At 43.0% G+C, this 15,331-nt stretch overlaps 1 protein-coding gene across 2 annotated transcripts; it reads right to left on the reverse strand.

Annotated features, from left to right (window-relative positions):
• Positions 1–5,106: 5,106 nt before the first annotated feature.
• Positions 5,107–15,049, reverse strand: LOC116567980 (histone H2B type 2-F). Of its 2 annotated transcripts, none has more exons than XM_032303386.1 (2): positions 14,592–15,049; positions 5,107–5,262 (listed from the first exon to the last, which is right to left on the reverse strand). In XM_032303386.1, exons 1-2 carry the CDS (start codon positions 14,966–14,968, stop codon positions 5,202–5,204), a joined length of 438 nt encoding a protein of 145 aa, XP_032159277.1. In that variant the 5' UTR covers positions 14,969–15,049; the 3' UTR covers positions 5,107–5,201. The 2 variants fall into 2 exon arrangements, with proteins under 2 accessions (XP_032159277.1, XP_032159276.1); XM_032303385.1 differs by having other exon boundaries at positions 5,107–5,276.
• Between the last annotated feature and the right edge of the window lie 282 nt (positions 15,050–15,331).

Raw genomic sequence — 15,331 nt, forward strand, 5'->3', positions numbered from 1 at the left:
CCACAGCTCTTCCAAAGTCATATCCTTCCCAGAGTACCCAGCATGTCTTGCCTGAACGGAACAGGACATTTCAGCCCAAAGCAGGCCATGCCTGTGAGCAGTATTTGCTCCAGAGCTCCTCAGCGGGATGGTCAAGGCTCTAGCAGGCTTTCGTTGCACTCTGATTTTTCCACTGCCCACTCTTACCTCTTCACTCTTCCTTTTATAGGGGTTCATCCTTAATAAACATCTTGCGCCTCAAACTCTATCCAACATCTGCTCCCAGGATTCAGTCTGAGTGCTTTGTACGCCACTGCAAAATTTATAGTCTTTGGAGTCTTATAAAACCCATTTGTCCCAATAACACTTCTAAAGACGTCCATATTTTTAAAAGAGAACACTATATACTGTGTGCCTAAGAACACAGTCACTGTAAATGTTTTTTAAGCCAGTTTTGCTTTTCTTTCTTTTTTTTTTTAATTTTATTTATTTATTTAACAGAGAGAGATCACAAGTAGGCCGAGAGGCAGGCAGAGAGGGAGGAAGGGAAGCAGGCTCCCTGCCGAACAGAGAGCCTGATGCGGGGCTCGATCCCAGGACCCCAGGATCACGACCTGAGCCGAAGGCAGAGGCTTAACCCACTGAACCACCCAAGCACCCCCAGTTTTGCTTTTCTACCTACTCACCCTTCACCCAGGCTGCAAAAGAAAGGCATACCTCTTACTCATACTAATCATGATTTATTGCCCTGAGGATAAAAAAATTTCTGTGTACCAGAGACAAAACAGGTAAGTTTTTGTGTCTCATATTTATGGGCATTAAGGGCAACGCTAGGAATTAGAAATCAATATTCTGGCCCATGCTGAGATGTTCTGAATCCTGGTATATCGTAAAGACAGGTAAAGCAGAATTTATGACAACTTTCGTTTAAAGACCTTGCGTCTTATTATTATTTAAAACAAAAAAACACAACCACCACCACAACAAAAACAGCCTGGCTCTTGAGGGAGAGTCCTGAGAACAAGGTAAAGAGTGTTAAGAAATATTAATAACCGCATCTTATCTAGGCAACAAACATGCTCTACACCTGACCCATTCATCTATGAATTAGGCTGTGTAAGAGGAGGCCAGGGTTTGTTAAGGTAACAAGCAACTCCTTAATCTCAGCACCTTAAACCAACAGAGGTTTATCATTCATTCATGTTACACCAGAGGCAAATGAGAAGGCTGTTAAGGTGGCACTTTGGGGAACACTGCCAGCAGTTGTGTCAGAGCTGAGAGAGCATGGAGCATCCCAAACCAGGAATTAAATTCTCCAGCCCAGAAGTGACACACAACACTTCCACCTTACTGGTCAGACCTAGTTAATCTAGCTCCATTCAACCACAAAGAGGATGTAAAATCCTAAAGAAAGCATAAGGCAAGAAGCTGGAAATACTGTAAAAAAGCATAAATGCTAACAGGAGTATTTAAGATCTATAAAAAGCATGCTAGGAATTATCACCTGGTTTCCAAGAGCAGTCTCCCTGCATTTTTAGTATTCCAAGTAAAGGAAGGAATTGACAACTCATTCACCCATGATTCAGTGTTTCTCAGTTGCGTATTCTGCCTGATTTCAAAAAGAGAGATGAAACTTCTTTTACCTCTAACAGATCAACATTACACCTCCAAGTAAAAGGAATGTACAGGAAGTAAATTGGTGTTCTTAACTTTCTTGAGCAATTTAGAAGAATTTTTCGTTAATTTTTCAAAAAAAAAAAAAAGTACTGGTACTGTAAATCCGTGGTCACATTTTTACTTGGCTGCAAATATGCTCATCAACCATTTCTCTGTTCCTAACTGGCACGGTTAGTAGATTCTACTGCATTCAACTTTTCACGGTCACGAATACACTCTTTTAAGCTCTACGTTTAATTAATGGCTACAACCAGTTCCTGGATCAAAAGACCTAGGCGGTTTGTGGCACTGCCCGGAGAACTTGTGCTCCGAAAAAGAGTCTCGCAGCGGGCCGCTGGCTCCACCCTGTGGCCACCCGTGCACACTGCCACCTTAGCTCGCCTCCCGCTCTTCGCAATCTTCCCCCAAACCTGGTGAGAGATCTTCCCCAGAGCCTGCAGCTGCGAGAAACGGACTTTGGGATGTGTCGGCGGCCGCGGCGGCCGATGGGGAGAGGAGAGCAAGCAGTCGTGCGTGTCCCATTCGTCCCAGTACCCAGAAAAGCACCCAATTCGTGGGCGGCCCCCCAAACTCCGAAGTAGTTACCAGTTCGGGGGTGGCAAATGTGACAGCCCGATTCCCCACGGCGCCCGGTCTCCAGCCGCAGGAAGTACGGCGGGAAACCAAAAAGTGCGGGTTCGCGGGCAGCCTCCCGGAAGTACGGAGCTGAAAAATCCGTCTCTAGGCCGGCCCGGGGCCGACCCTCCTGCTCGCAGACCCGGCGGTGGCGCCACCCCACGGAGAGGAGGACTATGACTGGGAGACCACGGAAGGGGACGGGCGCTGACCTGCCGGGAGACCCAGTGGAAAGGTGGCTGGAGGAGACGGCCGCGGGGAAGGAGCAGGTTAGGAGTGAATGACAGCAGTTCATTCAAACACAGATGACTTCCCTACCGGTTCCACCACCATCAGAGCCAGGAAGGGGCCCCGGGCCTGCAGAACCAGCTGGGCAGTGGGCAGGGAGCCCGTAGGCTCTTCAGGGGCCGCTCTGAAATGCCTTCGGACATCACGTGGCTTCTCCCAAAGCCGGTCCTATCCGGGTGATCAGAGCTTCCAGGACTGAGTACAAGGCCCCGGAGGGATTGGTGCAGGTGGCAGGGAGGAGGGTGGTAGATGTTGAGGGAGGGAGGGAGGGAGGATGTTCTTTCATAGCTTTGAGACTGCTCAGGGACAATACCCAAAAACCTGCTGGACCTATCACGGCGGCGCTCGGGCACATTCTGTAATCTCTAGGGCTTGCAGAACTAAGCACAACATCCCAGAGGAGACAATCACAGCAGAACAGGCAATTGGTTATGAGAAGGGTGGTTCAGTTTTTCATCTTCCAGGCTCCAAAGGGAAAGCCCTAAACTCATTCCAGGTTCTAAAGGAGTTCAGGCCCATTTGTGTTACTAGCCTGAGAAGGAAACCTCAGGGCATATGGACTGGTTTGGGGTAAAGTGGGAAGAGTTGGGTCTATTCTAGGTCTTTCCTGGCTACCGCACAGTTGGGAGAAACCCTAGAGCCTCTGGATTTAGGAATCACCCCACCTCCACCCCAGAAGCCAAAGATAGCCAGACCTCCTGAAAAACAGATGGAATGGAGCATAGCTGGCAGTTGGCTGGAAGGGGACCAGCAGTCCTCACTGCCACCAGGCCAGTTGGAGACAGAGCCCATGGGCAGCAAGGGTTGGACAACAATGGAAGCATGGAAACCAGTTAGGAATCCAGGTGACAGACAATGGTAGTTTGGACTTAGAGGGAGCAGTGGAGGTGTTGAGAAGTGCCCAGAACACGTGCTGATTTGATTAGATGTAGTGAATGTGGGGAAAAAGGGAACCAGAAACAACTTCTAGATTTGGGCCTGAGCAATAAACTCATTCCACTGACTGGGACCAGGAACTACGAAAGAGCAAGTTGGTGTAACAGGAGAGAGGAGTAGCAAGAAGCAAAAGTTTTGTATTGGACATATCAAGATTCCTGTTTAACTGTTGGAAAAGCAGTGGCGTTCAGAGAACAACTTTGAAGTAGAGATAAAATTTGAGAATCAGGGGCACCTGGGTGGCTCAGTGGGTTGGGCTGCTGCCTTCGGCTTGGATCATGATCTCAGAGTCCTGGGATAGAGTCCCGCATCGGGCTCTCTGCTCAGCGGGGAGCCTGCTTCCTCCTCTCCCTCTGCCTGCCTCTCTGCCTGCTTGTGATCTCTCTCTGTCAAATAAATAAATAAAATATTAAAAAATTTTGAGAATCATCATATATATATATATGGCATTTAGAGCCATAGGATTAGAAGAGACAATGTAAGCAGAAAGCACAGATAGAGAACAGAAAAGGATCTAAGGCTGAACCCTGGGATGCACCAAATTTTAAAGGTTGTATAAAAGCATTGGCAACAGAGGATGTTGACAAGGAATAGCTAGTGAAATAGAAAAACAGAAAAGAAGAAAGGCCTCAAACAAACCCAGTAATAAACTATGTCAAATTCTCCTGAGAAGACTACTGGATTTGGAGTGGGATTGCATTAACTATGTAGATTTGGGGAGTGAGAGTGAAGGAGGGATACGGACATCATTGTATACATACATATACATACATATGTATACATACCTGACTTTCCAATTCATGAACATGGTATAACTCTCCATTTATTTATATCCTTGCTAATCTCTCTCAAAAATGTTATGATTTTCTCCCTAGAAGTTTTGTTCATCTTTCCATTAGATTTGTTCCAAGGTGTTTTTTTTGTAAGTTATTATAAACACTATTGTTAAAATCTTAAGAAATGATTATTACCAATCTCATTGTTAGGATAATTTAAAAATTGAAAGACCCTAAGAGAACTGTCTATTAAGCTTGGCAATGGGAAACAGGATGTTAAAAAAAAAATTCTAGTCAGTTGAAAATCTGGACCTCCAAAAGGTCTTTTAGGTATAGACTTCCTTTGAACGCACACTGGCAGTCAAATGGGAGCCAATAAAATTGTTTGCTGTCCTTACTTTATTCCTTATTTCTAGGTTTGTTTCTAATTGTAGGGTCCAAATCCCTAGAGGGTGAGAAGCTCATCTTTCTGCCTTCCCCATTTCATCTCCATACCACATAAAGTACATGTTACTCCTTACCTCCTCCACTTAAGAATAAGTTGTGAAGGGATGCCTGAGTGGCTCAGTCAGTTAAGCACCTGACTTCGGCTTAGGTTATGATCCCAGAGTCCTGGGATAGAGTCCCACATTGGGCTCCTTGCTCAGCTGGAAGCCTGTTTCTTCCTCCACCTCTGCCTGCCTGGGCTTGTGTGCACGTGTGTTCTCTCTCTCTCTCTCTCTCACAAATAAATAATTAAAATCTTTAAAAAGAAAATAAATTGTGAAGAGGGACCATGTGTTAAAGGAGAAGTTTCCCAAACACGATGAGCGAGTCAATGGAGACAGAATATGTCTAAGAAAGACTCAAAATAATTGGTTTACACATTTTGAAAAAATAAATTCTCCAAATGTGGTTCTTGGTCAGGAGATAATTTTGATCTCTGGGGAATCAGCTCTGGAGTCTGGCTGTGACTTTGAAGACCATTTCTTCCGAAAGGGCAGGAAAATGCCTGAAAGAGAAGAACTAGACATTTGCAACAGGTTTGTAAGTACCATATGTATTTTAGAAAATAGTAATTTCCTAACTTGAATTCAGTCGCATCTTGACATTTCACAGGCTTTGGGTCCAACACACTAGAATTCAAATCCTAACCGTGTACCTAACAGCTCCCGGCTTTTTATTCCAATTACTCTTCATTCCACTTTGAAATCTATATTGTGGCCCATAATATCTAACTTCTATGGATTCGTTTTCCTTACCAAACACTCTTTTATTGCTCTGCAAGGCTTATTTCACTTAATCTTTTCTTTCTTTCTTTCTTTCTTTCTTTCTTTCTTTCTTTCTTTCTTTCTTTCTTCTTTCTTTCTTTCTTTTTTTTTTTTTTAAAGACTTATTTATTTTAGAGACAGAGAGTGGGAGGCAGGAGCAGAGGGAGAGAGAGTCTTAAGCAGACTCCGTGTGGAGCATAGAGCCTGATGCTGGGCTGGATCTCACAACCCTGAGATAATGACTTGAACCAAAACCAAGAGTTAGAATGCTTAACCAACCACACCACCCAGGCACACTTAGTTTACTTAAACTTAATAGTATCTGTTGCTTTCTTTGCCTCATAATAATTGCATGTGGATTTTAATCTTTTTTCCATTATCTTGATCTGTTTATATAAATATTGTCTCTTCCCTCAATGTCTGGTGAAACTCTCTGGACCTGGTGGACCTAAGGATAGGTCTTTGCCTATTTTTTCGGTTTCTCCTTCAGCTATTTTTATTCAGTCATTCTACCTTTCTTAAGGCAGCTTGGATCACTTATATTAAAAACTAAATGTTTTGTCTGCATTTGCAAATCCATGTACTAAAATACACATATCATTTAAAATATCTTCTGTATTTGATGTTGCTGGTATAGTAGTGTACTTTTTCCCTTTCAATATTAAATTACCAAAGGATTAACCCTTTAACTTTCTCTCAATGAACCAGATTTTGGCTTAATTGATTCTCTTTTGGGGGAGTGAGAAAGTAAGATCTATTCATTTCTGCTTCAGCCCTAATTTATACTCTACTTCCCTCCTGTTTTGGTGTTCCTTTATTTGGTGTTATGTTAAAAGTTTACTTCATTATTTTTAATAGTTCTCATTATCTCATAAATGCATTTTAAAGCTATGAATTTTCCTCTGATCTCTACATATAAGTGCTATTTGTTATTATTATTGTATACCAAAAAGTATATAATTTTATTTTTACGTCCTCTTTAGTCCTTGTGCTTTTTCCTAACAGTATAGATCAAGAAGAATTTTTTTTTAAAGATTTTGTTTATTTATTTTGATGGACAGAAATCACAAGTAGGCAGAAAGGCAGGCAGAGAGAGAGGAGGAAGCAGTCTCCCAGCTGAGCAGAGAGCCCAATGCAGGACTCGATCCCAGGACCCTGGGATCATGACCTGAGCCGAAGGCAGAGGCTTTTTACCCACTGAGCCACCCAGGCGCCCCAAGAAGAATATTTTAAGTTATGTCCTTGCATTAGGATTAGTTAATGTGTCTCATATACTTTCAAGTATTTCAACACTTGTTGAGCTTCCATTTGTCATCTTTCACATGGTCAGTTGTTATCAGTATTTATGTGAATTCAAAATGTATGTTTTCTACTTTGGATACAAGATGGTGTGGGGGTAAGTATAGTTATGACTCATTTTGTTAACCATGTTCTTGAGATCCTTTATATCCTCAACAGGTTTTAGTCGACTTGATCTGCCAATGCCTGAGACCCCACTTTTCCCCGTTAGAAATGATTTGCATATACTAATCCAGAAAGATTGATCTGTTATGCCCTTTTCCCATCTAAACACATCCCACAATCTTAATACCATGAAATACACCTCCCTTAGACTATGAAAAGTTTCTTAGGTTTTTTTCTGTAGGCCAAGGATTGAAATTCAAGTTTTACCTAACTTTAATTCTCCTGCTAATCCTAAAATGGTGTTCTCTACACATAGTTGCTATTTCTGATAAAAAGTTTTCACTTAAGAATAATTCTGTTGCCCAGTCCCTTAACAGTAATGTGAAAAACAAAAAACAAACAAACAAAAAACTATGAACAATTCAAACACTTAAAAAGACACCAGGGGAAAAGTCCCCTACAGAGACACTTCAACAAGTGAAATAACTTTTCCTCATTTTTGATAGTGTAGCAGGTAGAGGAGTGCAGAAGCCTAAGGAAACAAGAGTATATTCACTTGTTGGAAGTAACCCTATTATATCTAGGTTAACAAGTGTGTCTTTCTCTTTCTCCTTATTCTACATGTTATAATGTGGGTCTTGAGTCTAGACATGGCAAACTAGATGAAACACATCTCCAGAAAGAAATTCAAGTAGTGCAAGGCCCAACCCTAGGACTGGGAGTTATATTAAGAACACTGAACAACTTTTGCCCAGGGTTGTATCTGTGGTGTAGCTGAGCTGTATTTCACACTCCTTCTTGTCCAAGTTTTCCTTCAATGCATTTGAAAATTAGAATCTACCAAGTAGAAACTAAAAGTTAGACAAGGCTCAAACATCATTGCCTACAAAAACAAAGCTGAGGTCATAAGTCATCAACCTGACTCCACCAAGCCCATTTTAAAATTCCTGATTTTAACATTTTCCAAATATTTGCCTATTTGGTCTCCTTTTGGTTATAAGGTGTGTCCTTCTCTGTGGTACCTAATAATGTGCCCTAAATCATTTTTATTCACTTGCCTTGCTCCTGTGTTAAGTCCTTAAAATCCAGAGCTTTCAACTCAGAAATCAGAAATAGGAAAGAAGTATTTAAGGAAAGTATTTTATTTTTCTGGAGAACAATCGATGCGAAGTATTGCAAACTTCATCTGACTTTAAAAAAAAAAAAAAAAGGTTTTTGCCAGATAATATAGGTCTTTATAGAGCACTGCTAACAGACACTATAAATAAGGTCTTTTGTATCCTAATTCATTTTTTTCCTTCAGGACACATGACAGATACTTGAAGTTTCTACAGAATCAAAGGCCTGACCAGTAAATTGTGAAATTGCCTTCTTGGATGATGTTTTAGAAAATGAAGGTGAGGGATGCCTGGGTGGCTCAGCTGGTTAAGCAGCTGCCTTCGGCTCAGGTCATGATCCCAGCGTCCTGGGATCGAGTCCCACATCGGGCTCCTTGCTCAGCAGGGAGCCTGCTTCTCCCTCAGCCTCTGCCTGCCATTCTGTCTGCCTGTGCTCGCTCTCTCTCCCTCTCTCTCCGAAGAATAAATAAAAATCTTTAAATAAAAAAAAAAAAGAAAAGAAAAGAAAAGAAAATGAAGGTGACTCTCAAATCACTAGAAATCTCTTAAAGCCATACTTGTTGGGACAGGAAGAGTGCTCCGGAGATACAATGGTACCTGCAGGAAGCGCCTAACTACAATCATAAGGAAACACTGATCAAATATTTACCGTGTTCCAAGTACTCTACGAAGCACACACAACACATTATCTCACTTAATATCATAACAAACCTGTAAGGTAGGTTCCATTATTTTGCTCTTACAGAGGAAGAAATTGAGAGTCAGAGGAGTAAAGACACTTTCCCAAGGTCATATGGCTCTTAGGTGGGAAGATTGGGACTCACCTTCCATGCCCAGCATGGAGCCCAACGCAGTGGGGCCTGAACACGTGACCCCAAGATGAAAATCTGAGTTTGGACCAAGAGTTGGTCGCTCAACCACCTGAGCCACCCAGGGGCCCCTCAGCCAGTATCTTTTGACTTTATTATAATCAGTTTGCTGTAACGGGTCCCTGACTAGAGACCAGGGGTGGACTGTGACATAATAAGAAATCTATATCTAGTCTCTGCCCCTGGTTTCTGACACAGAGCTCCTCAATCTCTTGGAATTTCCTTGGTAATGGGAAGGGTCTTTTGTTCTAAAGAGTTGGATTTTGTGGGCTCCTAGGAAGCTTCAGGATGGAAGCTGGACACCAGAAAGGCCAAGCTATAATTAGAAGCTTTTAGCCCCAACCCTGCCATCCTCCAGGGAGAAGATAGGATAGAGATTGAGCCAATAATCCATCATGTCTACTTGATAAAGCCTCCATAAAAATCCCCAAACTATGGGGCTCGGAAAGCTTCCAGGTTGGTGCACACATACATCTCAGGAGGGTGGACACCACAGCTCCACAGGGACAGAAGCTCCCGCACTTGGGACCCTTCTGCCCTTGTCCTGTGTACATCTTCATCTGGATCATCATCATCTGTATCCTTTCCTATATCCTTTGTAATAAACTGGTAAACATGTCCCCCAGGGTTCCATGAGCCATTGTAACAAATGATCAAACCTGAAGAGGGGAAAATGGGAACCGTTTATTTGTAGCCAAGACTGACAGAAGCCTGGGTAACCTGGAGACCCCCTACTGTGAGTAGTGTCTGAAGTAGGGGGTGGTCTTATGGGGCTGAGCCCTTAATCTGTGGTATCTGTGCCAAATCCAGGGAGGTAAGGTCAGAATTGCTTGGTGTGGAGAACACGCACATTTGGTAGCTGGAAGTATTGAGAGTAGCAGAGGCAACAAAAGTTTTCTTTTACCCTCTTACTGCTTCTCAATCAGTGTAGGTTGGTATAAATATCCAACAGCTTACACTGTGAAGCTTCTCAACTGGGTTATGGACCATAGCTGTTGCAACCTCAGCAGGGTTTGGGGAAATGTTACAAGCGGGAAGAGGAGTGCAGAATTATGACCTCTAGTCACAGAGTATAGAATGGTGGAGAATTTCATCTACCAAAATCAGATGATTAAAAAATTGAAAGAGGTTACAGAAAATTGGATAAAACTAAAATTTAAAAAAAAAATTCCCAAAGGACACTTGATATATTGGTTACAAACAATATTCCAGAGAAACCTCATGGACTTGGGAAGGAGGATACCTCTATATCCCATCACCCATATAGGACCTGGCACATGTAAGTTCTCCTCATGGAATGTTCCTGAACCCTTCAGCCAGAGGCAACCTATCATTCTCCTTAACTCATAATATTTCCTTCTTACCCGTCCTCTGGGAATAACACATTTTGCCTTGAGTTGTAATTATTTTTATTCTGGCGTAATCCCTTTATGAGATGTAGTTACATCTTTTTTTTTTTTTTAAGATTTTATTGATTTGGCAGAGAAAGAGAGATCACAAGTAGGCAGAGAGGCAGGCAGAAGAGAGGGGGAAGCAGGCTCCCTGCTGAATAGGAAGCTGGATATGGGGCTCGATCCCAGGACCCTGAGATCATGACCTGAGCTGAAGGCAGAGGCCCAACCCACTGAGCCACCAAGGAGCCCCGTAGTTACATCTTTTTATCCATCTAATTGCTTTGCTAATATATGTTTGATATAGTTCTTTCATTACACATGAAAAGAAAACACACCCTGATTTTATATTTCAAAAGTCTGTTCATGTTTGCAATATGGGATCTAGAATTTTTTTTTTATCAAGTTTTCTATTTTTGCCAAATCATGATGGCTCAGCTATAGTTAGGAAATGTAGAAAAAAATCGCTATCTAGTAATTCTCCAAAACAGTCTTGTTCCCTAAGATTGTCATTCTTTCATAACTCCTACTTTATGCCCCTCAAGGAGATCATATAACTTATTTCCCATCTGTTGTCCTGTGTTTGAATTATAGTCATCCGAATTTAAGTATTTTGACTCTTAGATCACTTTGAGAAAATGCACCCAGTTTTAAAATGAGGCATTTGTCTACAAATTATGACAAAGTAAACGGTCATGTTTGTAAGTTTATACAGATTCCACAATCCATTCCCCAGTAGTTGAAATAATGACTAACCAGTCTTAATGATACTTGACCTAACCCAGACCAAGCCCATTTGCAATGCTCATTGGATCTGATATTTAAAGCTCCTTATCTTCATACCACATACTTTTTTCATCTTTTGGAATGCATCCCCCTCCTCATGGTTGTTTGCAGCACTGGAAAAGCAGCATCTAAACTAGGCTGGAAAAGCTCCAGTAGAATCCCATTGTTTTGGTCATATAGATACAGTGAATAAAGGGAAGCAATCAAGTGCAGTACTCTTTCTGCCCCTCTTAGGAGTTTTTAATCTCCGACAGTTGTTTTAACTGGGTCAGTAATTATTATGAGTGTTTCAGGTTAAAGGAGCAAGAAAATTTAGGAAAAAGTGGAGAAAAAAAAAAGCCTATTGGAGTACATGAATGTACCACCTTCAGACCAATTTTCTAGATCCTCTAGTCTGGGCAATCAGTCAACAAACTTTCCCTGTGATGTTTTTTGTTTTAAATTTTTTTAAGATTTTATTTGAGAGAGAGCACGACAGGGGCAGAGGAAGAGGGAGGAGAGTGAGAAAATCCCAAGCAGACTCAGCAGCTGAGTGGGGAGCCCAACTCAGGGCTTGATCTCATGACCCTGAGATAATGACCTGAGCTGAAGCCAAAAGTCAGTTGCTGCACCAACTGAGCCACCCAGGTGCTCCACGATGCTATTTTATAGTGGACACTAGAACAGCCTTTGTGAAAATTCCCAAGGAGTAATTTTTTTTTAAAGATTTTATTTATTTATTTGACAGGCAGAGATCACAATTAGGCATAGAGGCAGGCAGAGAGAGAGGAGGAAGCAGGTTCCCTGCTGAGCAGAGAGCCCGATGCAGGACTCGATCCCAGGACCCTGGGATCATGACCTGAGCTGAAGGCAGAGGCTTTAACCCACTGAGCCACCCAGGCGACCCCCAAGGAGTAATTTTTTAAGAAAGTAAACCCTGGGGACGTCTGGGTGGCTCAGTCCTTGAAGCAGCTGCGTTCGGCTCAGGTTGTGATCCCAGGGTCCTAGGTTTGAGTTCTGCATTAGGATCCTTGCTCAGCGGGGAGCCTGCTTCTCCCTCTGCCTGCTGTTCCCTCTGCTTATGCGTGCTCTCTAACAAATGAATAAATAAAATCTTAAAAAATTAAACCGTGTCTTCTATTAGAAGACAAACAAGAACATGTAGAAACAAGGGAAAAAATCTAAGGAAAAGGGGCTACCTAGTTCACAAGGCTATAGTTAATTGAAAATTCATTGTGCAAGGACAAAGAAAGCCTTAAGCGTTAAAAGGAGAAAGACTTCCTATGACCTAGAATGGGATGGTAAGGCTTCAAGGACCAAGATGTGAGCAACGGTACCAGCGGACAGACAGACAATGAGTAGTGTGAGAGCAACAGAAAGTAGTACAGTTTAGAAGGACCACCTAACAAAGGCACAAAGAAAGAGAAGAGGCAGTACAGGACAGTGGGTACTGCATTTTGGCTCTGCCAGAGATCGGAGGAAAACAAGCAACTGAAGGGGAAAGTTTTGGCCAGATGGCTGAAGACCTTTAGTTTCAGGATAAGGGGCTGAGGCTTACTCCTTTGGTCATGAGTAATTAATGATAACTTTTGATTAGGTGAGCCAGCTGACAATGCTCTAACAACTTCCAAAGACCATGAGAAACATGGGTCACTCAGCGAGGAGAGCCTGCAAGATCCAAGGGGAGGACACCAGATGGGGTCTCTGAGAGGCTGGTCACTTGACGGAGTAGAACACAGACACCCTGCCCTTTTCACTTATTAACTTTTCCAACTATAAAATGTGCCGCATAACAATTTTTTTTCTTTCACTGGGAAATTAAAATTCTCAGTGAGTCATCCCTCTTGCCAGGGAAAATGACTCAGAAAAATCTTCATTTTCCAGGGAAAGAAATCATATACAGCCCATTTTATGTAACTTTAAGTGGATGTAAATTTGAACTCTTACATTATAAATAAAATTCATGGGACGCCTGAGTGGCTATCAGTTGGGCAGCTGCCTTCGGCTCAGGTCATGGTCCTGGGGTCCTGCTATCGAATCCCCAATCGGGCTCCTTGCTTAGTGGGGAGCCTGCTTCTCTGCCTGCTTATGCTCTCTGACAAAATAAAATGTTTAAAATAAATAAAATTTATTTTAAACACAAACTTGTCAAGCAAATTCCTTAATATTGATCAAGAATGGCTTAATTTCAAAGCTTGCCAAATGAACTGGAAATGATTTTTCCTTTCACCTTAAGGGTACCTGTGATTTGGTAAGGCATTCACCAGCCTCTGTCGTGATGTCTTGAATTATGCAAGTTTTGATCTAAGGGGTCTTTAGAAATTCATCCCATAGGTTAGTTGTGTCCTTTGCATACCATGCACCCCAAACTTTTTTTTTTTTTAAATACACCAGAGAACACTAAAAACCACCTAACTCCCCAGTCCCCACTTCAACCTGGCTTTATCAGGAAGTTCCAGGACAGGCACCTGGAAATCCATTTAACAAGCACCAAGGTGGTTCTTATAACCAGGAAAACTGTTACAGAAAAACAAGTTCCTTGCCCTGGATAAGGTAATTTTCCTGTGCAGTGTTAAGTAATCAGAGTAAACCTGCGTTCTGCTCAGCTTTCACCAAAAGCAGTAACATTGACTACATGGTGGGGTGGAAGGAAGATTTAAGCCAAATGAGAACTCCTGATGTGACGGAAGTCTGGGCGCTGGGTCTACCAACTGCCACAAGGACTGGGGTTGCAGAGGTGATGAACTCTTGGCTGTGGGGGCTGCCCTATGCATTTTGGAATTATCGGTATCCCTGACCTTTACCCACTAAATGCCAGTTAGCATCCCTCCCTAGGAGATGACTTTGTCTCCAGGCTGAGACTAAATCCAAAGGGTGGGAAGGCAGAATTTTTTACTTGGCTGAAGGATTGGGTTAAGGAGGAAGTTAGGTAAGGAGTGCTAAGTCGGAACTTACACATAGGTCAGTAGACTAAAGCATATTGCTTTATTGCTTATCGTTCTTGACAGACACCGAGAAACGTTTACGAATAGAACATTAAGGCAGTGGGGAATGGAGGGACTTCCACGGGTACGCTAAGAAAAACAAATTTCAGCTCACTTAGAAACCTTTGGGTTGACATTTAGACAGAAAAGTAAAACAGCACCCCCCACCAAAAACAAAACAACTTTAAACTATAGCAAACCTGCTTGCTCACTCACCTGTATCTAAGCTTCCATCGCGAACTCCGTAGAACAAGGTAGAGACCATTTTGGCAACTAGTTTTCCCTTACCAGTAAGAGTCGTGCCACTAGGGGACACCACCACACGCAGGCTCCAGATTTTAAGAGCCCCGGTAATCTTTACCACGGTCCCAACCTAGCCCCAAACCCAAATGTTCTCGAGTTTACAAGCCCACCCTGCCTAACCAAAAGCCAATCTTCAAGCAGGTGTTTACAGCCACTTTCTGTGACAAATTAAGTGGCTCTGAAAAGAGCCGTTTGGGTCAAGTAGCTGTTCTATTGCGTCCTTTACGTGCCCTTACTTCGAGCTGGTGTACTTGGTGACCGCCTTGGTGCCCTCGGACACGGCGTGCTTGGCCAACTCGCCGGGCAGCAGCAAACGCACGGCCGTCTGGATCTCCCGCGACGTGATGGTGGAGCGCTTGTTGTAATGCGCCAAGCGGGAGGCCTCGCCGGCGATGCGCTCGAAGATGTCGTTGACGAAGGAGTTCATGATGCCCATGGCCTTGGACGAGATGCCGGTGTCCGGGTGCACCTGCTTCAGCACTTTATACACGTAAACGGAATAGCTCTCCTTACGGCTGCGCTTGCGCTTCTTGCCGTCCTTCTTCTGCACTTTGGTAACAGCTTTCTTAGAGCCTTTCTTGGGAGCAGGAGCCGACTTTGCTGGATCAGGCATTTTTGCAAGAAACACCACACGCCAGGAACGAACCGGACTATTTCCGAAGGGCTTGGTTACGCGCTACTTATAGAGCCTGTATGCAAATGAAGGCTCGTACACGCCTGCATTTTTATTGGTTAATTTCCAACAATGTCGTCATAGGGGGTGGAGTCCACATAGATAAAGCGTCGGCTCATACTTCCTTAGTGGCTAGCAGAGTAAATGTGTTCTTAGCCAATCAAAATGTTCCATTTCAGGCTACCCAATAGTTTCACCTGTTTGGGGGCTTTAGAGGATGGTTTTCACTTTTCAGTCCTATGCCTGCGTACGAAAGAGATCTGAAGAACAGCTGAAGACAACTTTCTTCTATTTTTGCACCGT

Source organism: Mustela erminea, chromosome 10 (assembly GCF_009829155.1).
Source record: "Mustela erminea isolate mMusErm1 chromosome 10, mMusErm1.Pri, whole genome shotgun sequence".
NCBI classification, from domain to species: domain Eukaryota; kingdom Metazoa; phylum Chordata; class Mammalia; order Carnivora; family Mustelidae; genus Mustela; species Mustela erminea.

Excerpts from the sequence above, each read along its gene's own strand:
- LOC116567980 (XM_032303385.1), bottom strand. The coding sequence starts at position 14,968 with ATGCCTGATCCAGCAAAGTCGGCTCCTGCTCCCAAGAAAGGCTCTAAG. Across the intron at positions 5,277-14,591 it reads ACCAAGTACACCAGCTCGAA|TTCTTCTCTTTCAGGCATTT; the intron begins GTAAGGGCACGT and ends GCAAATGTCTAG.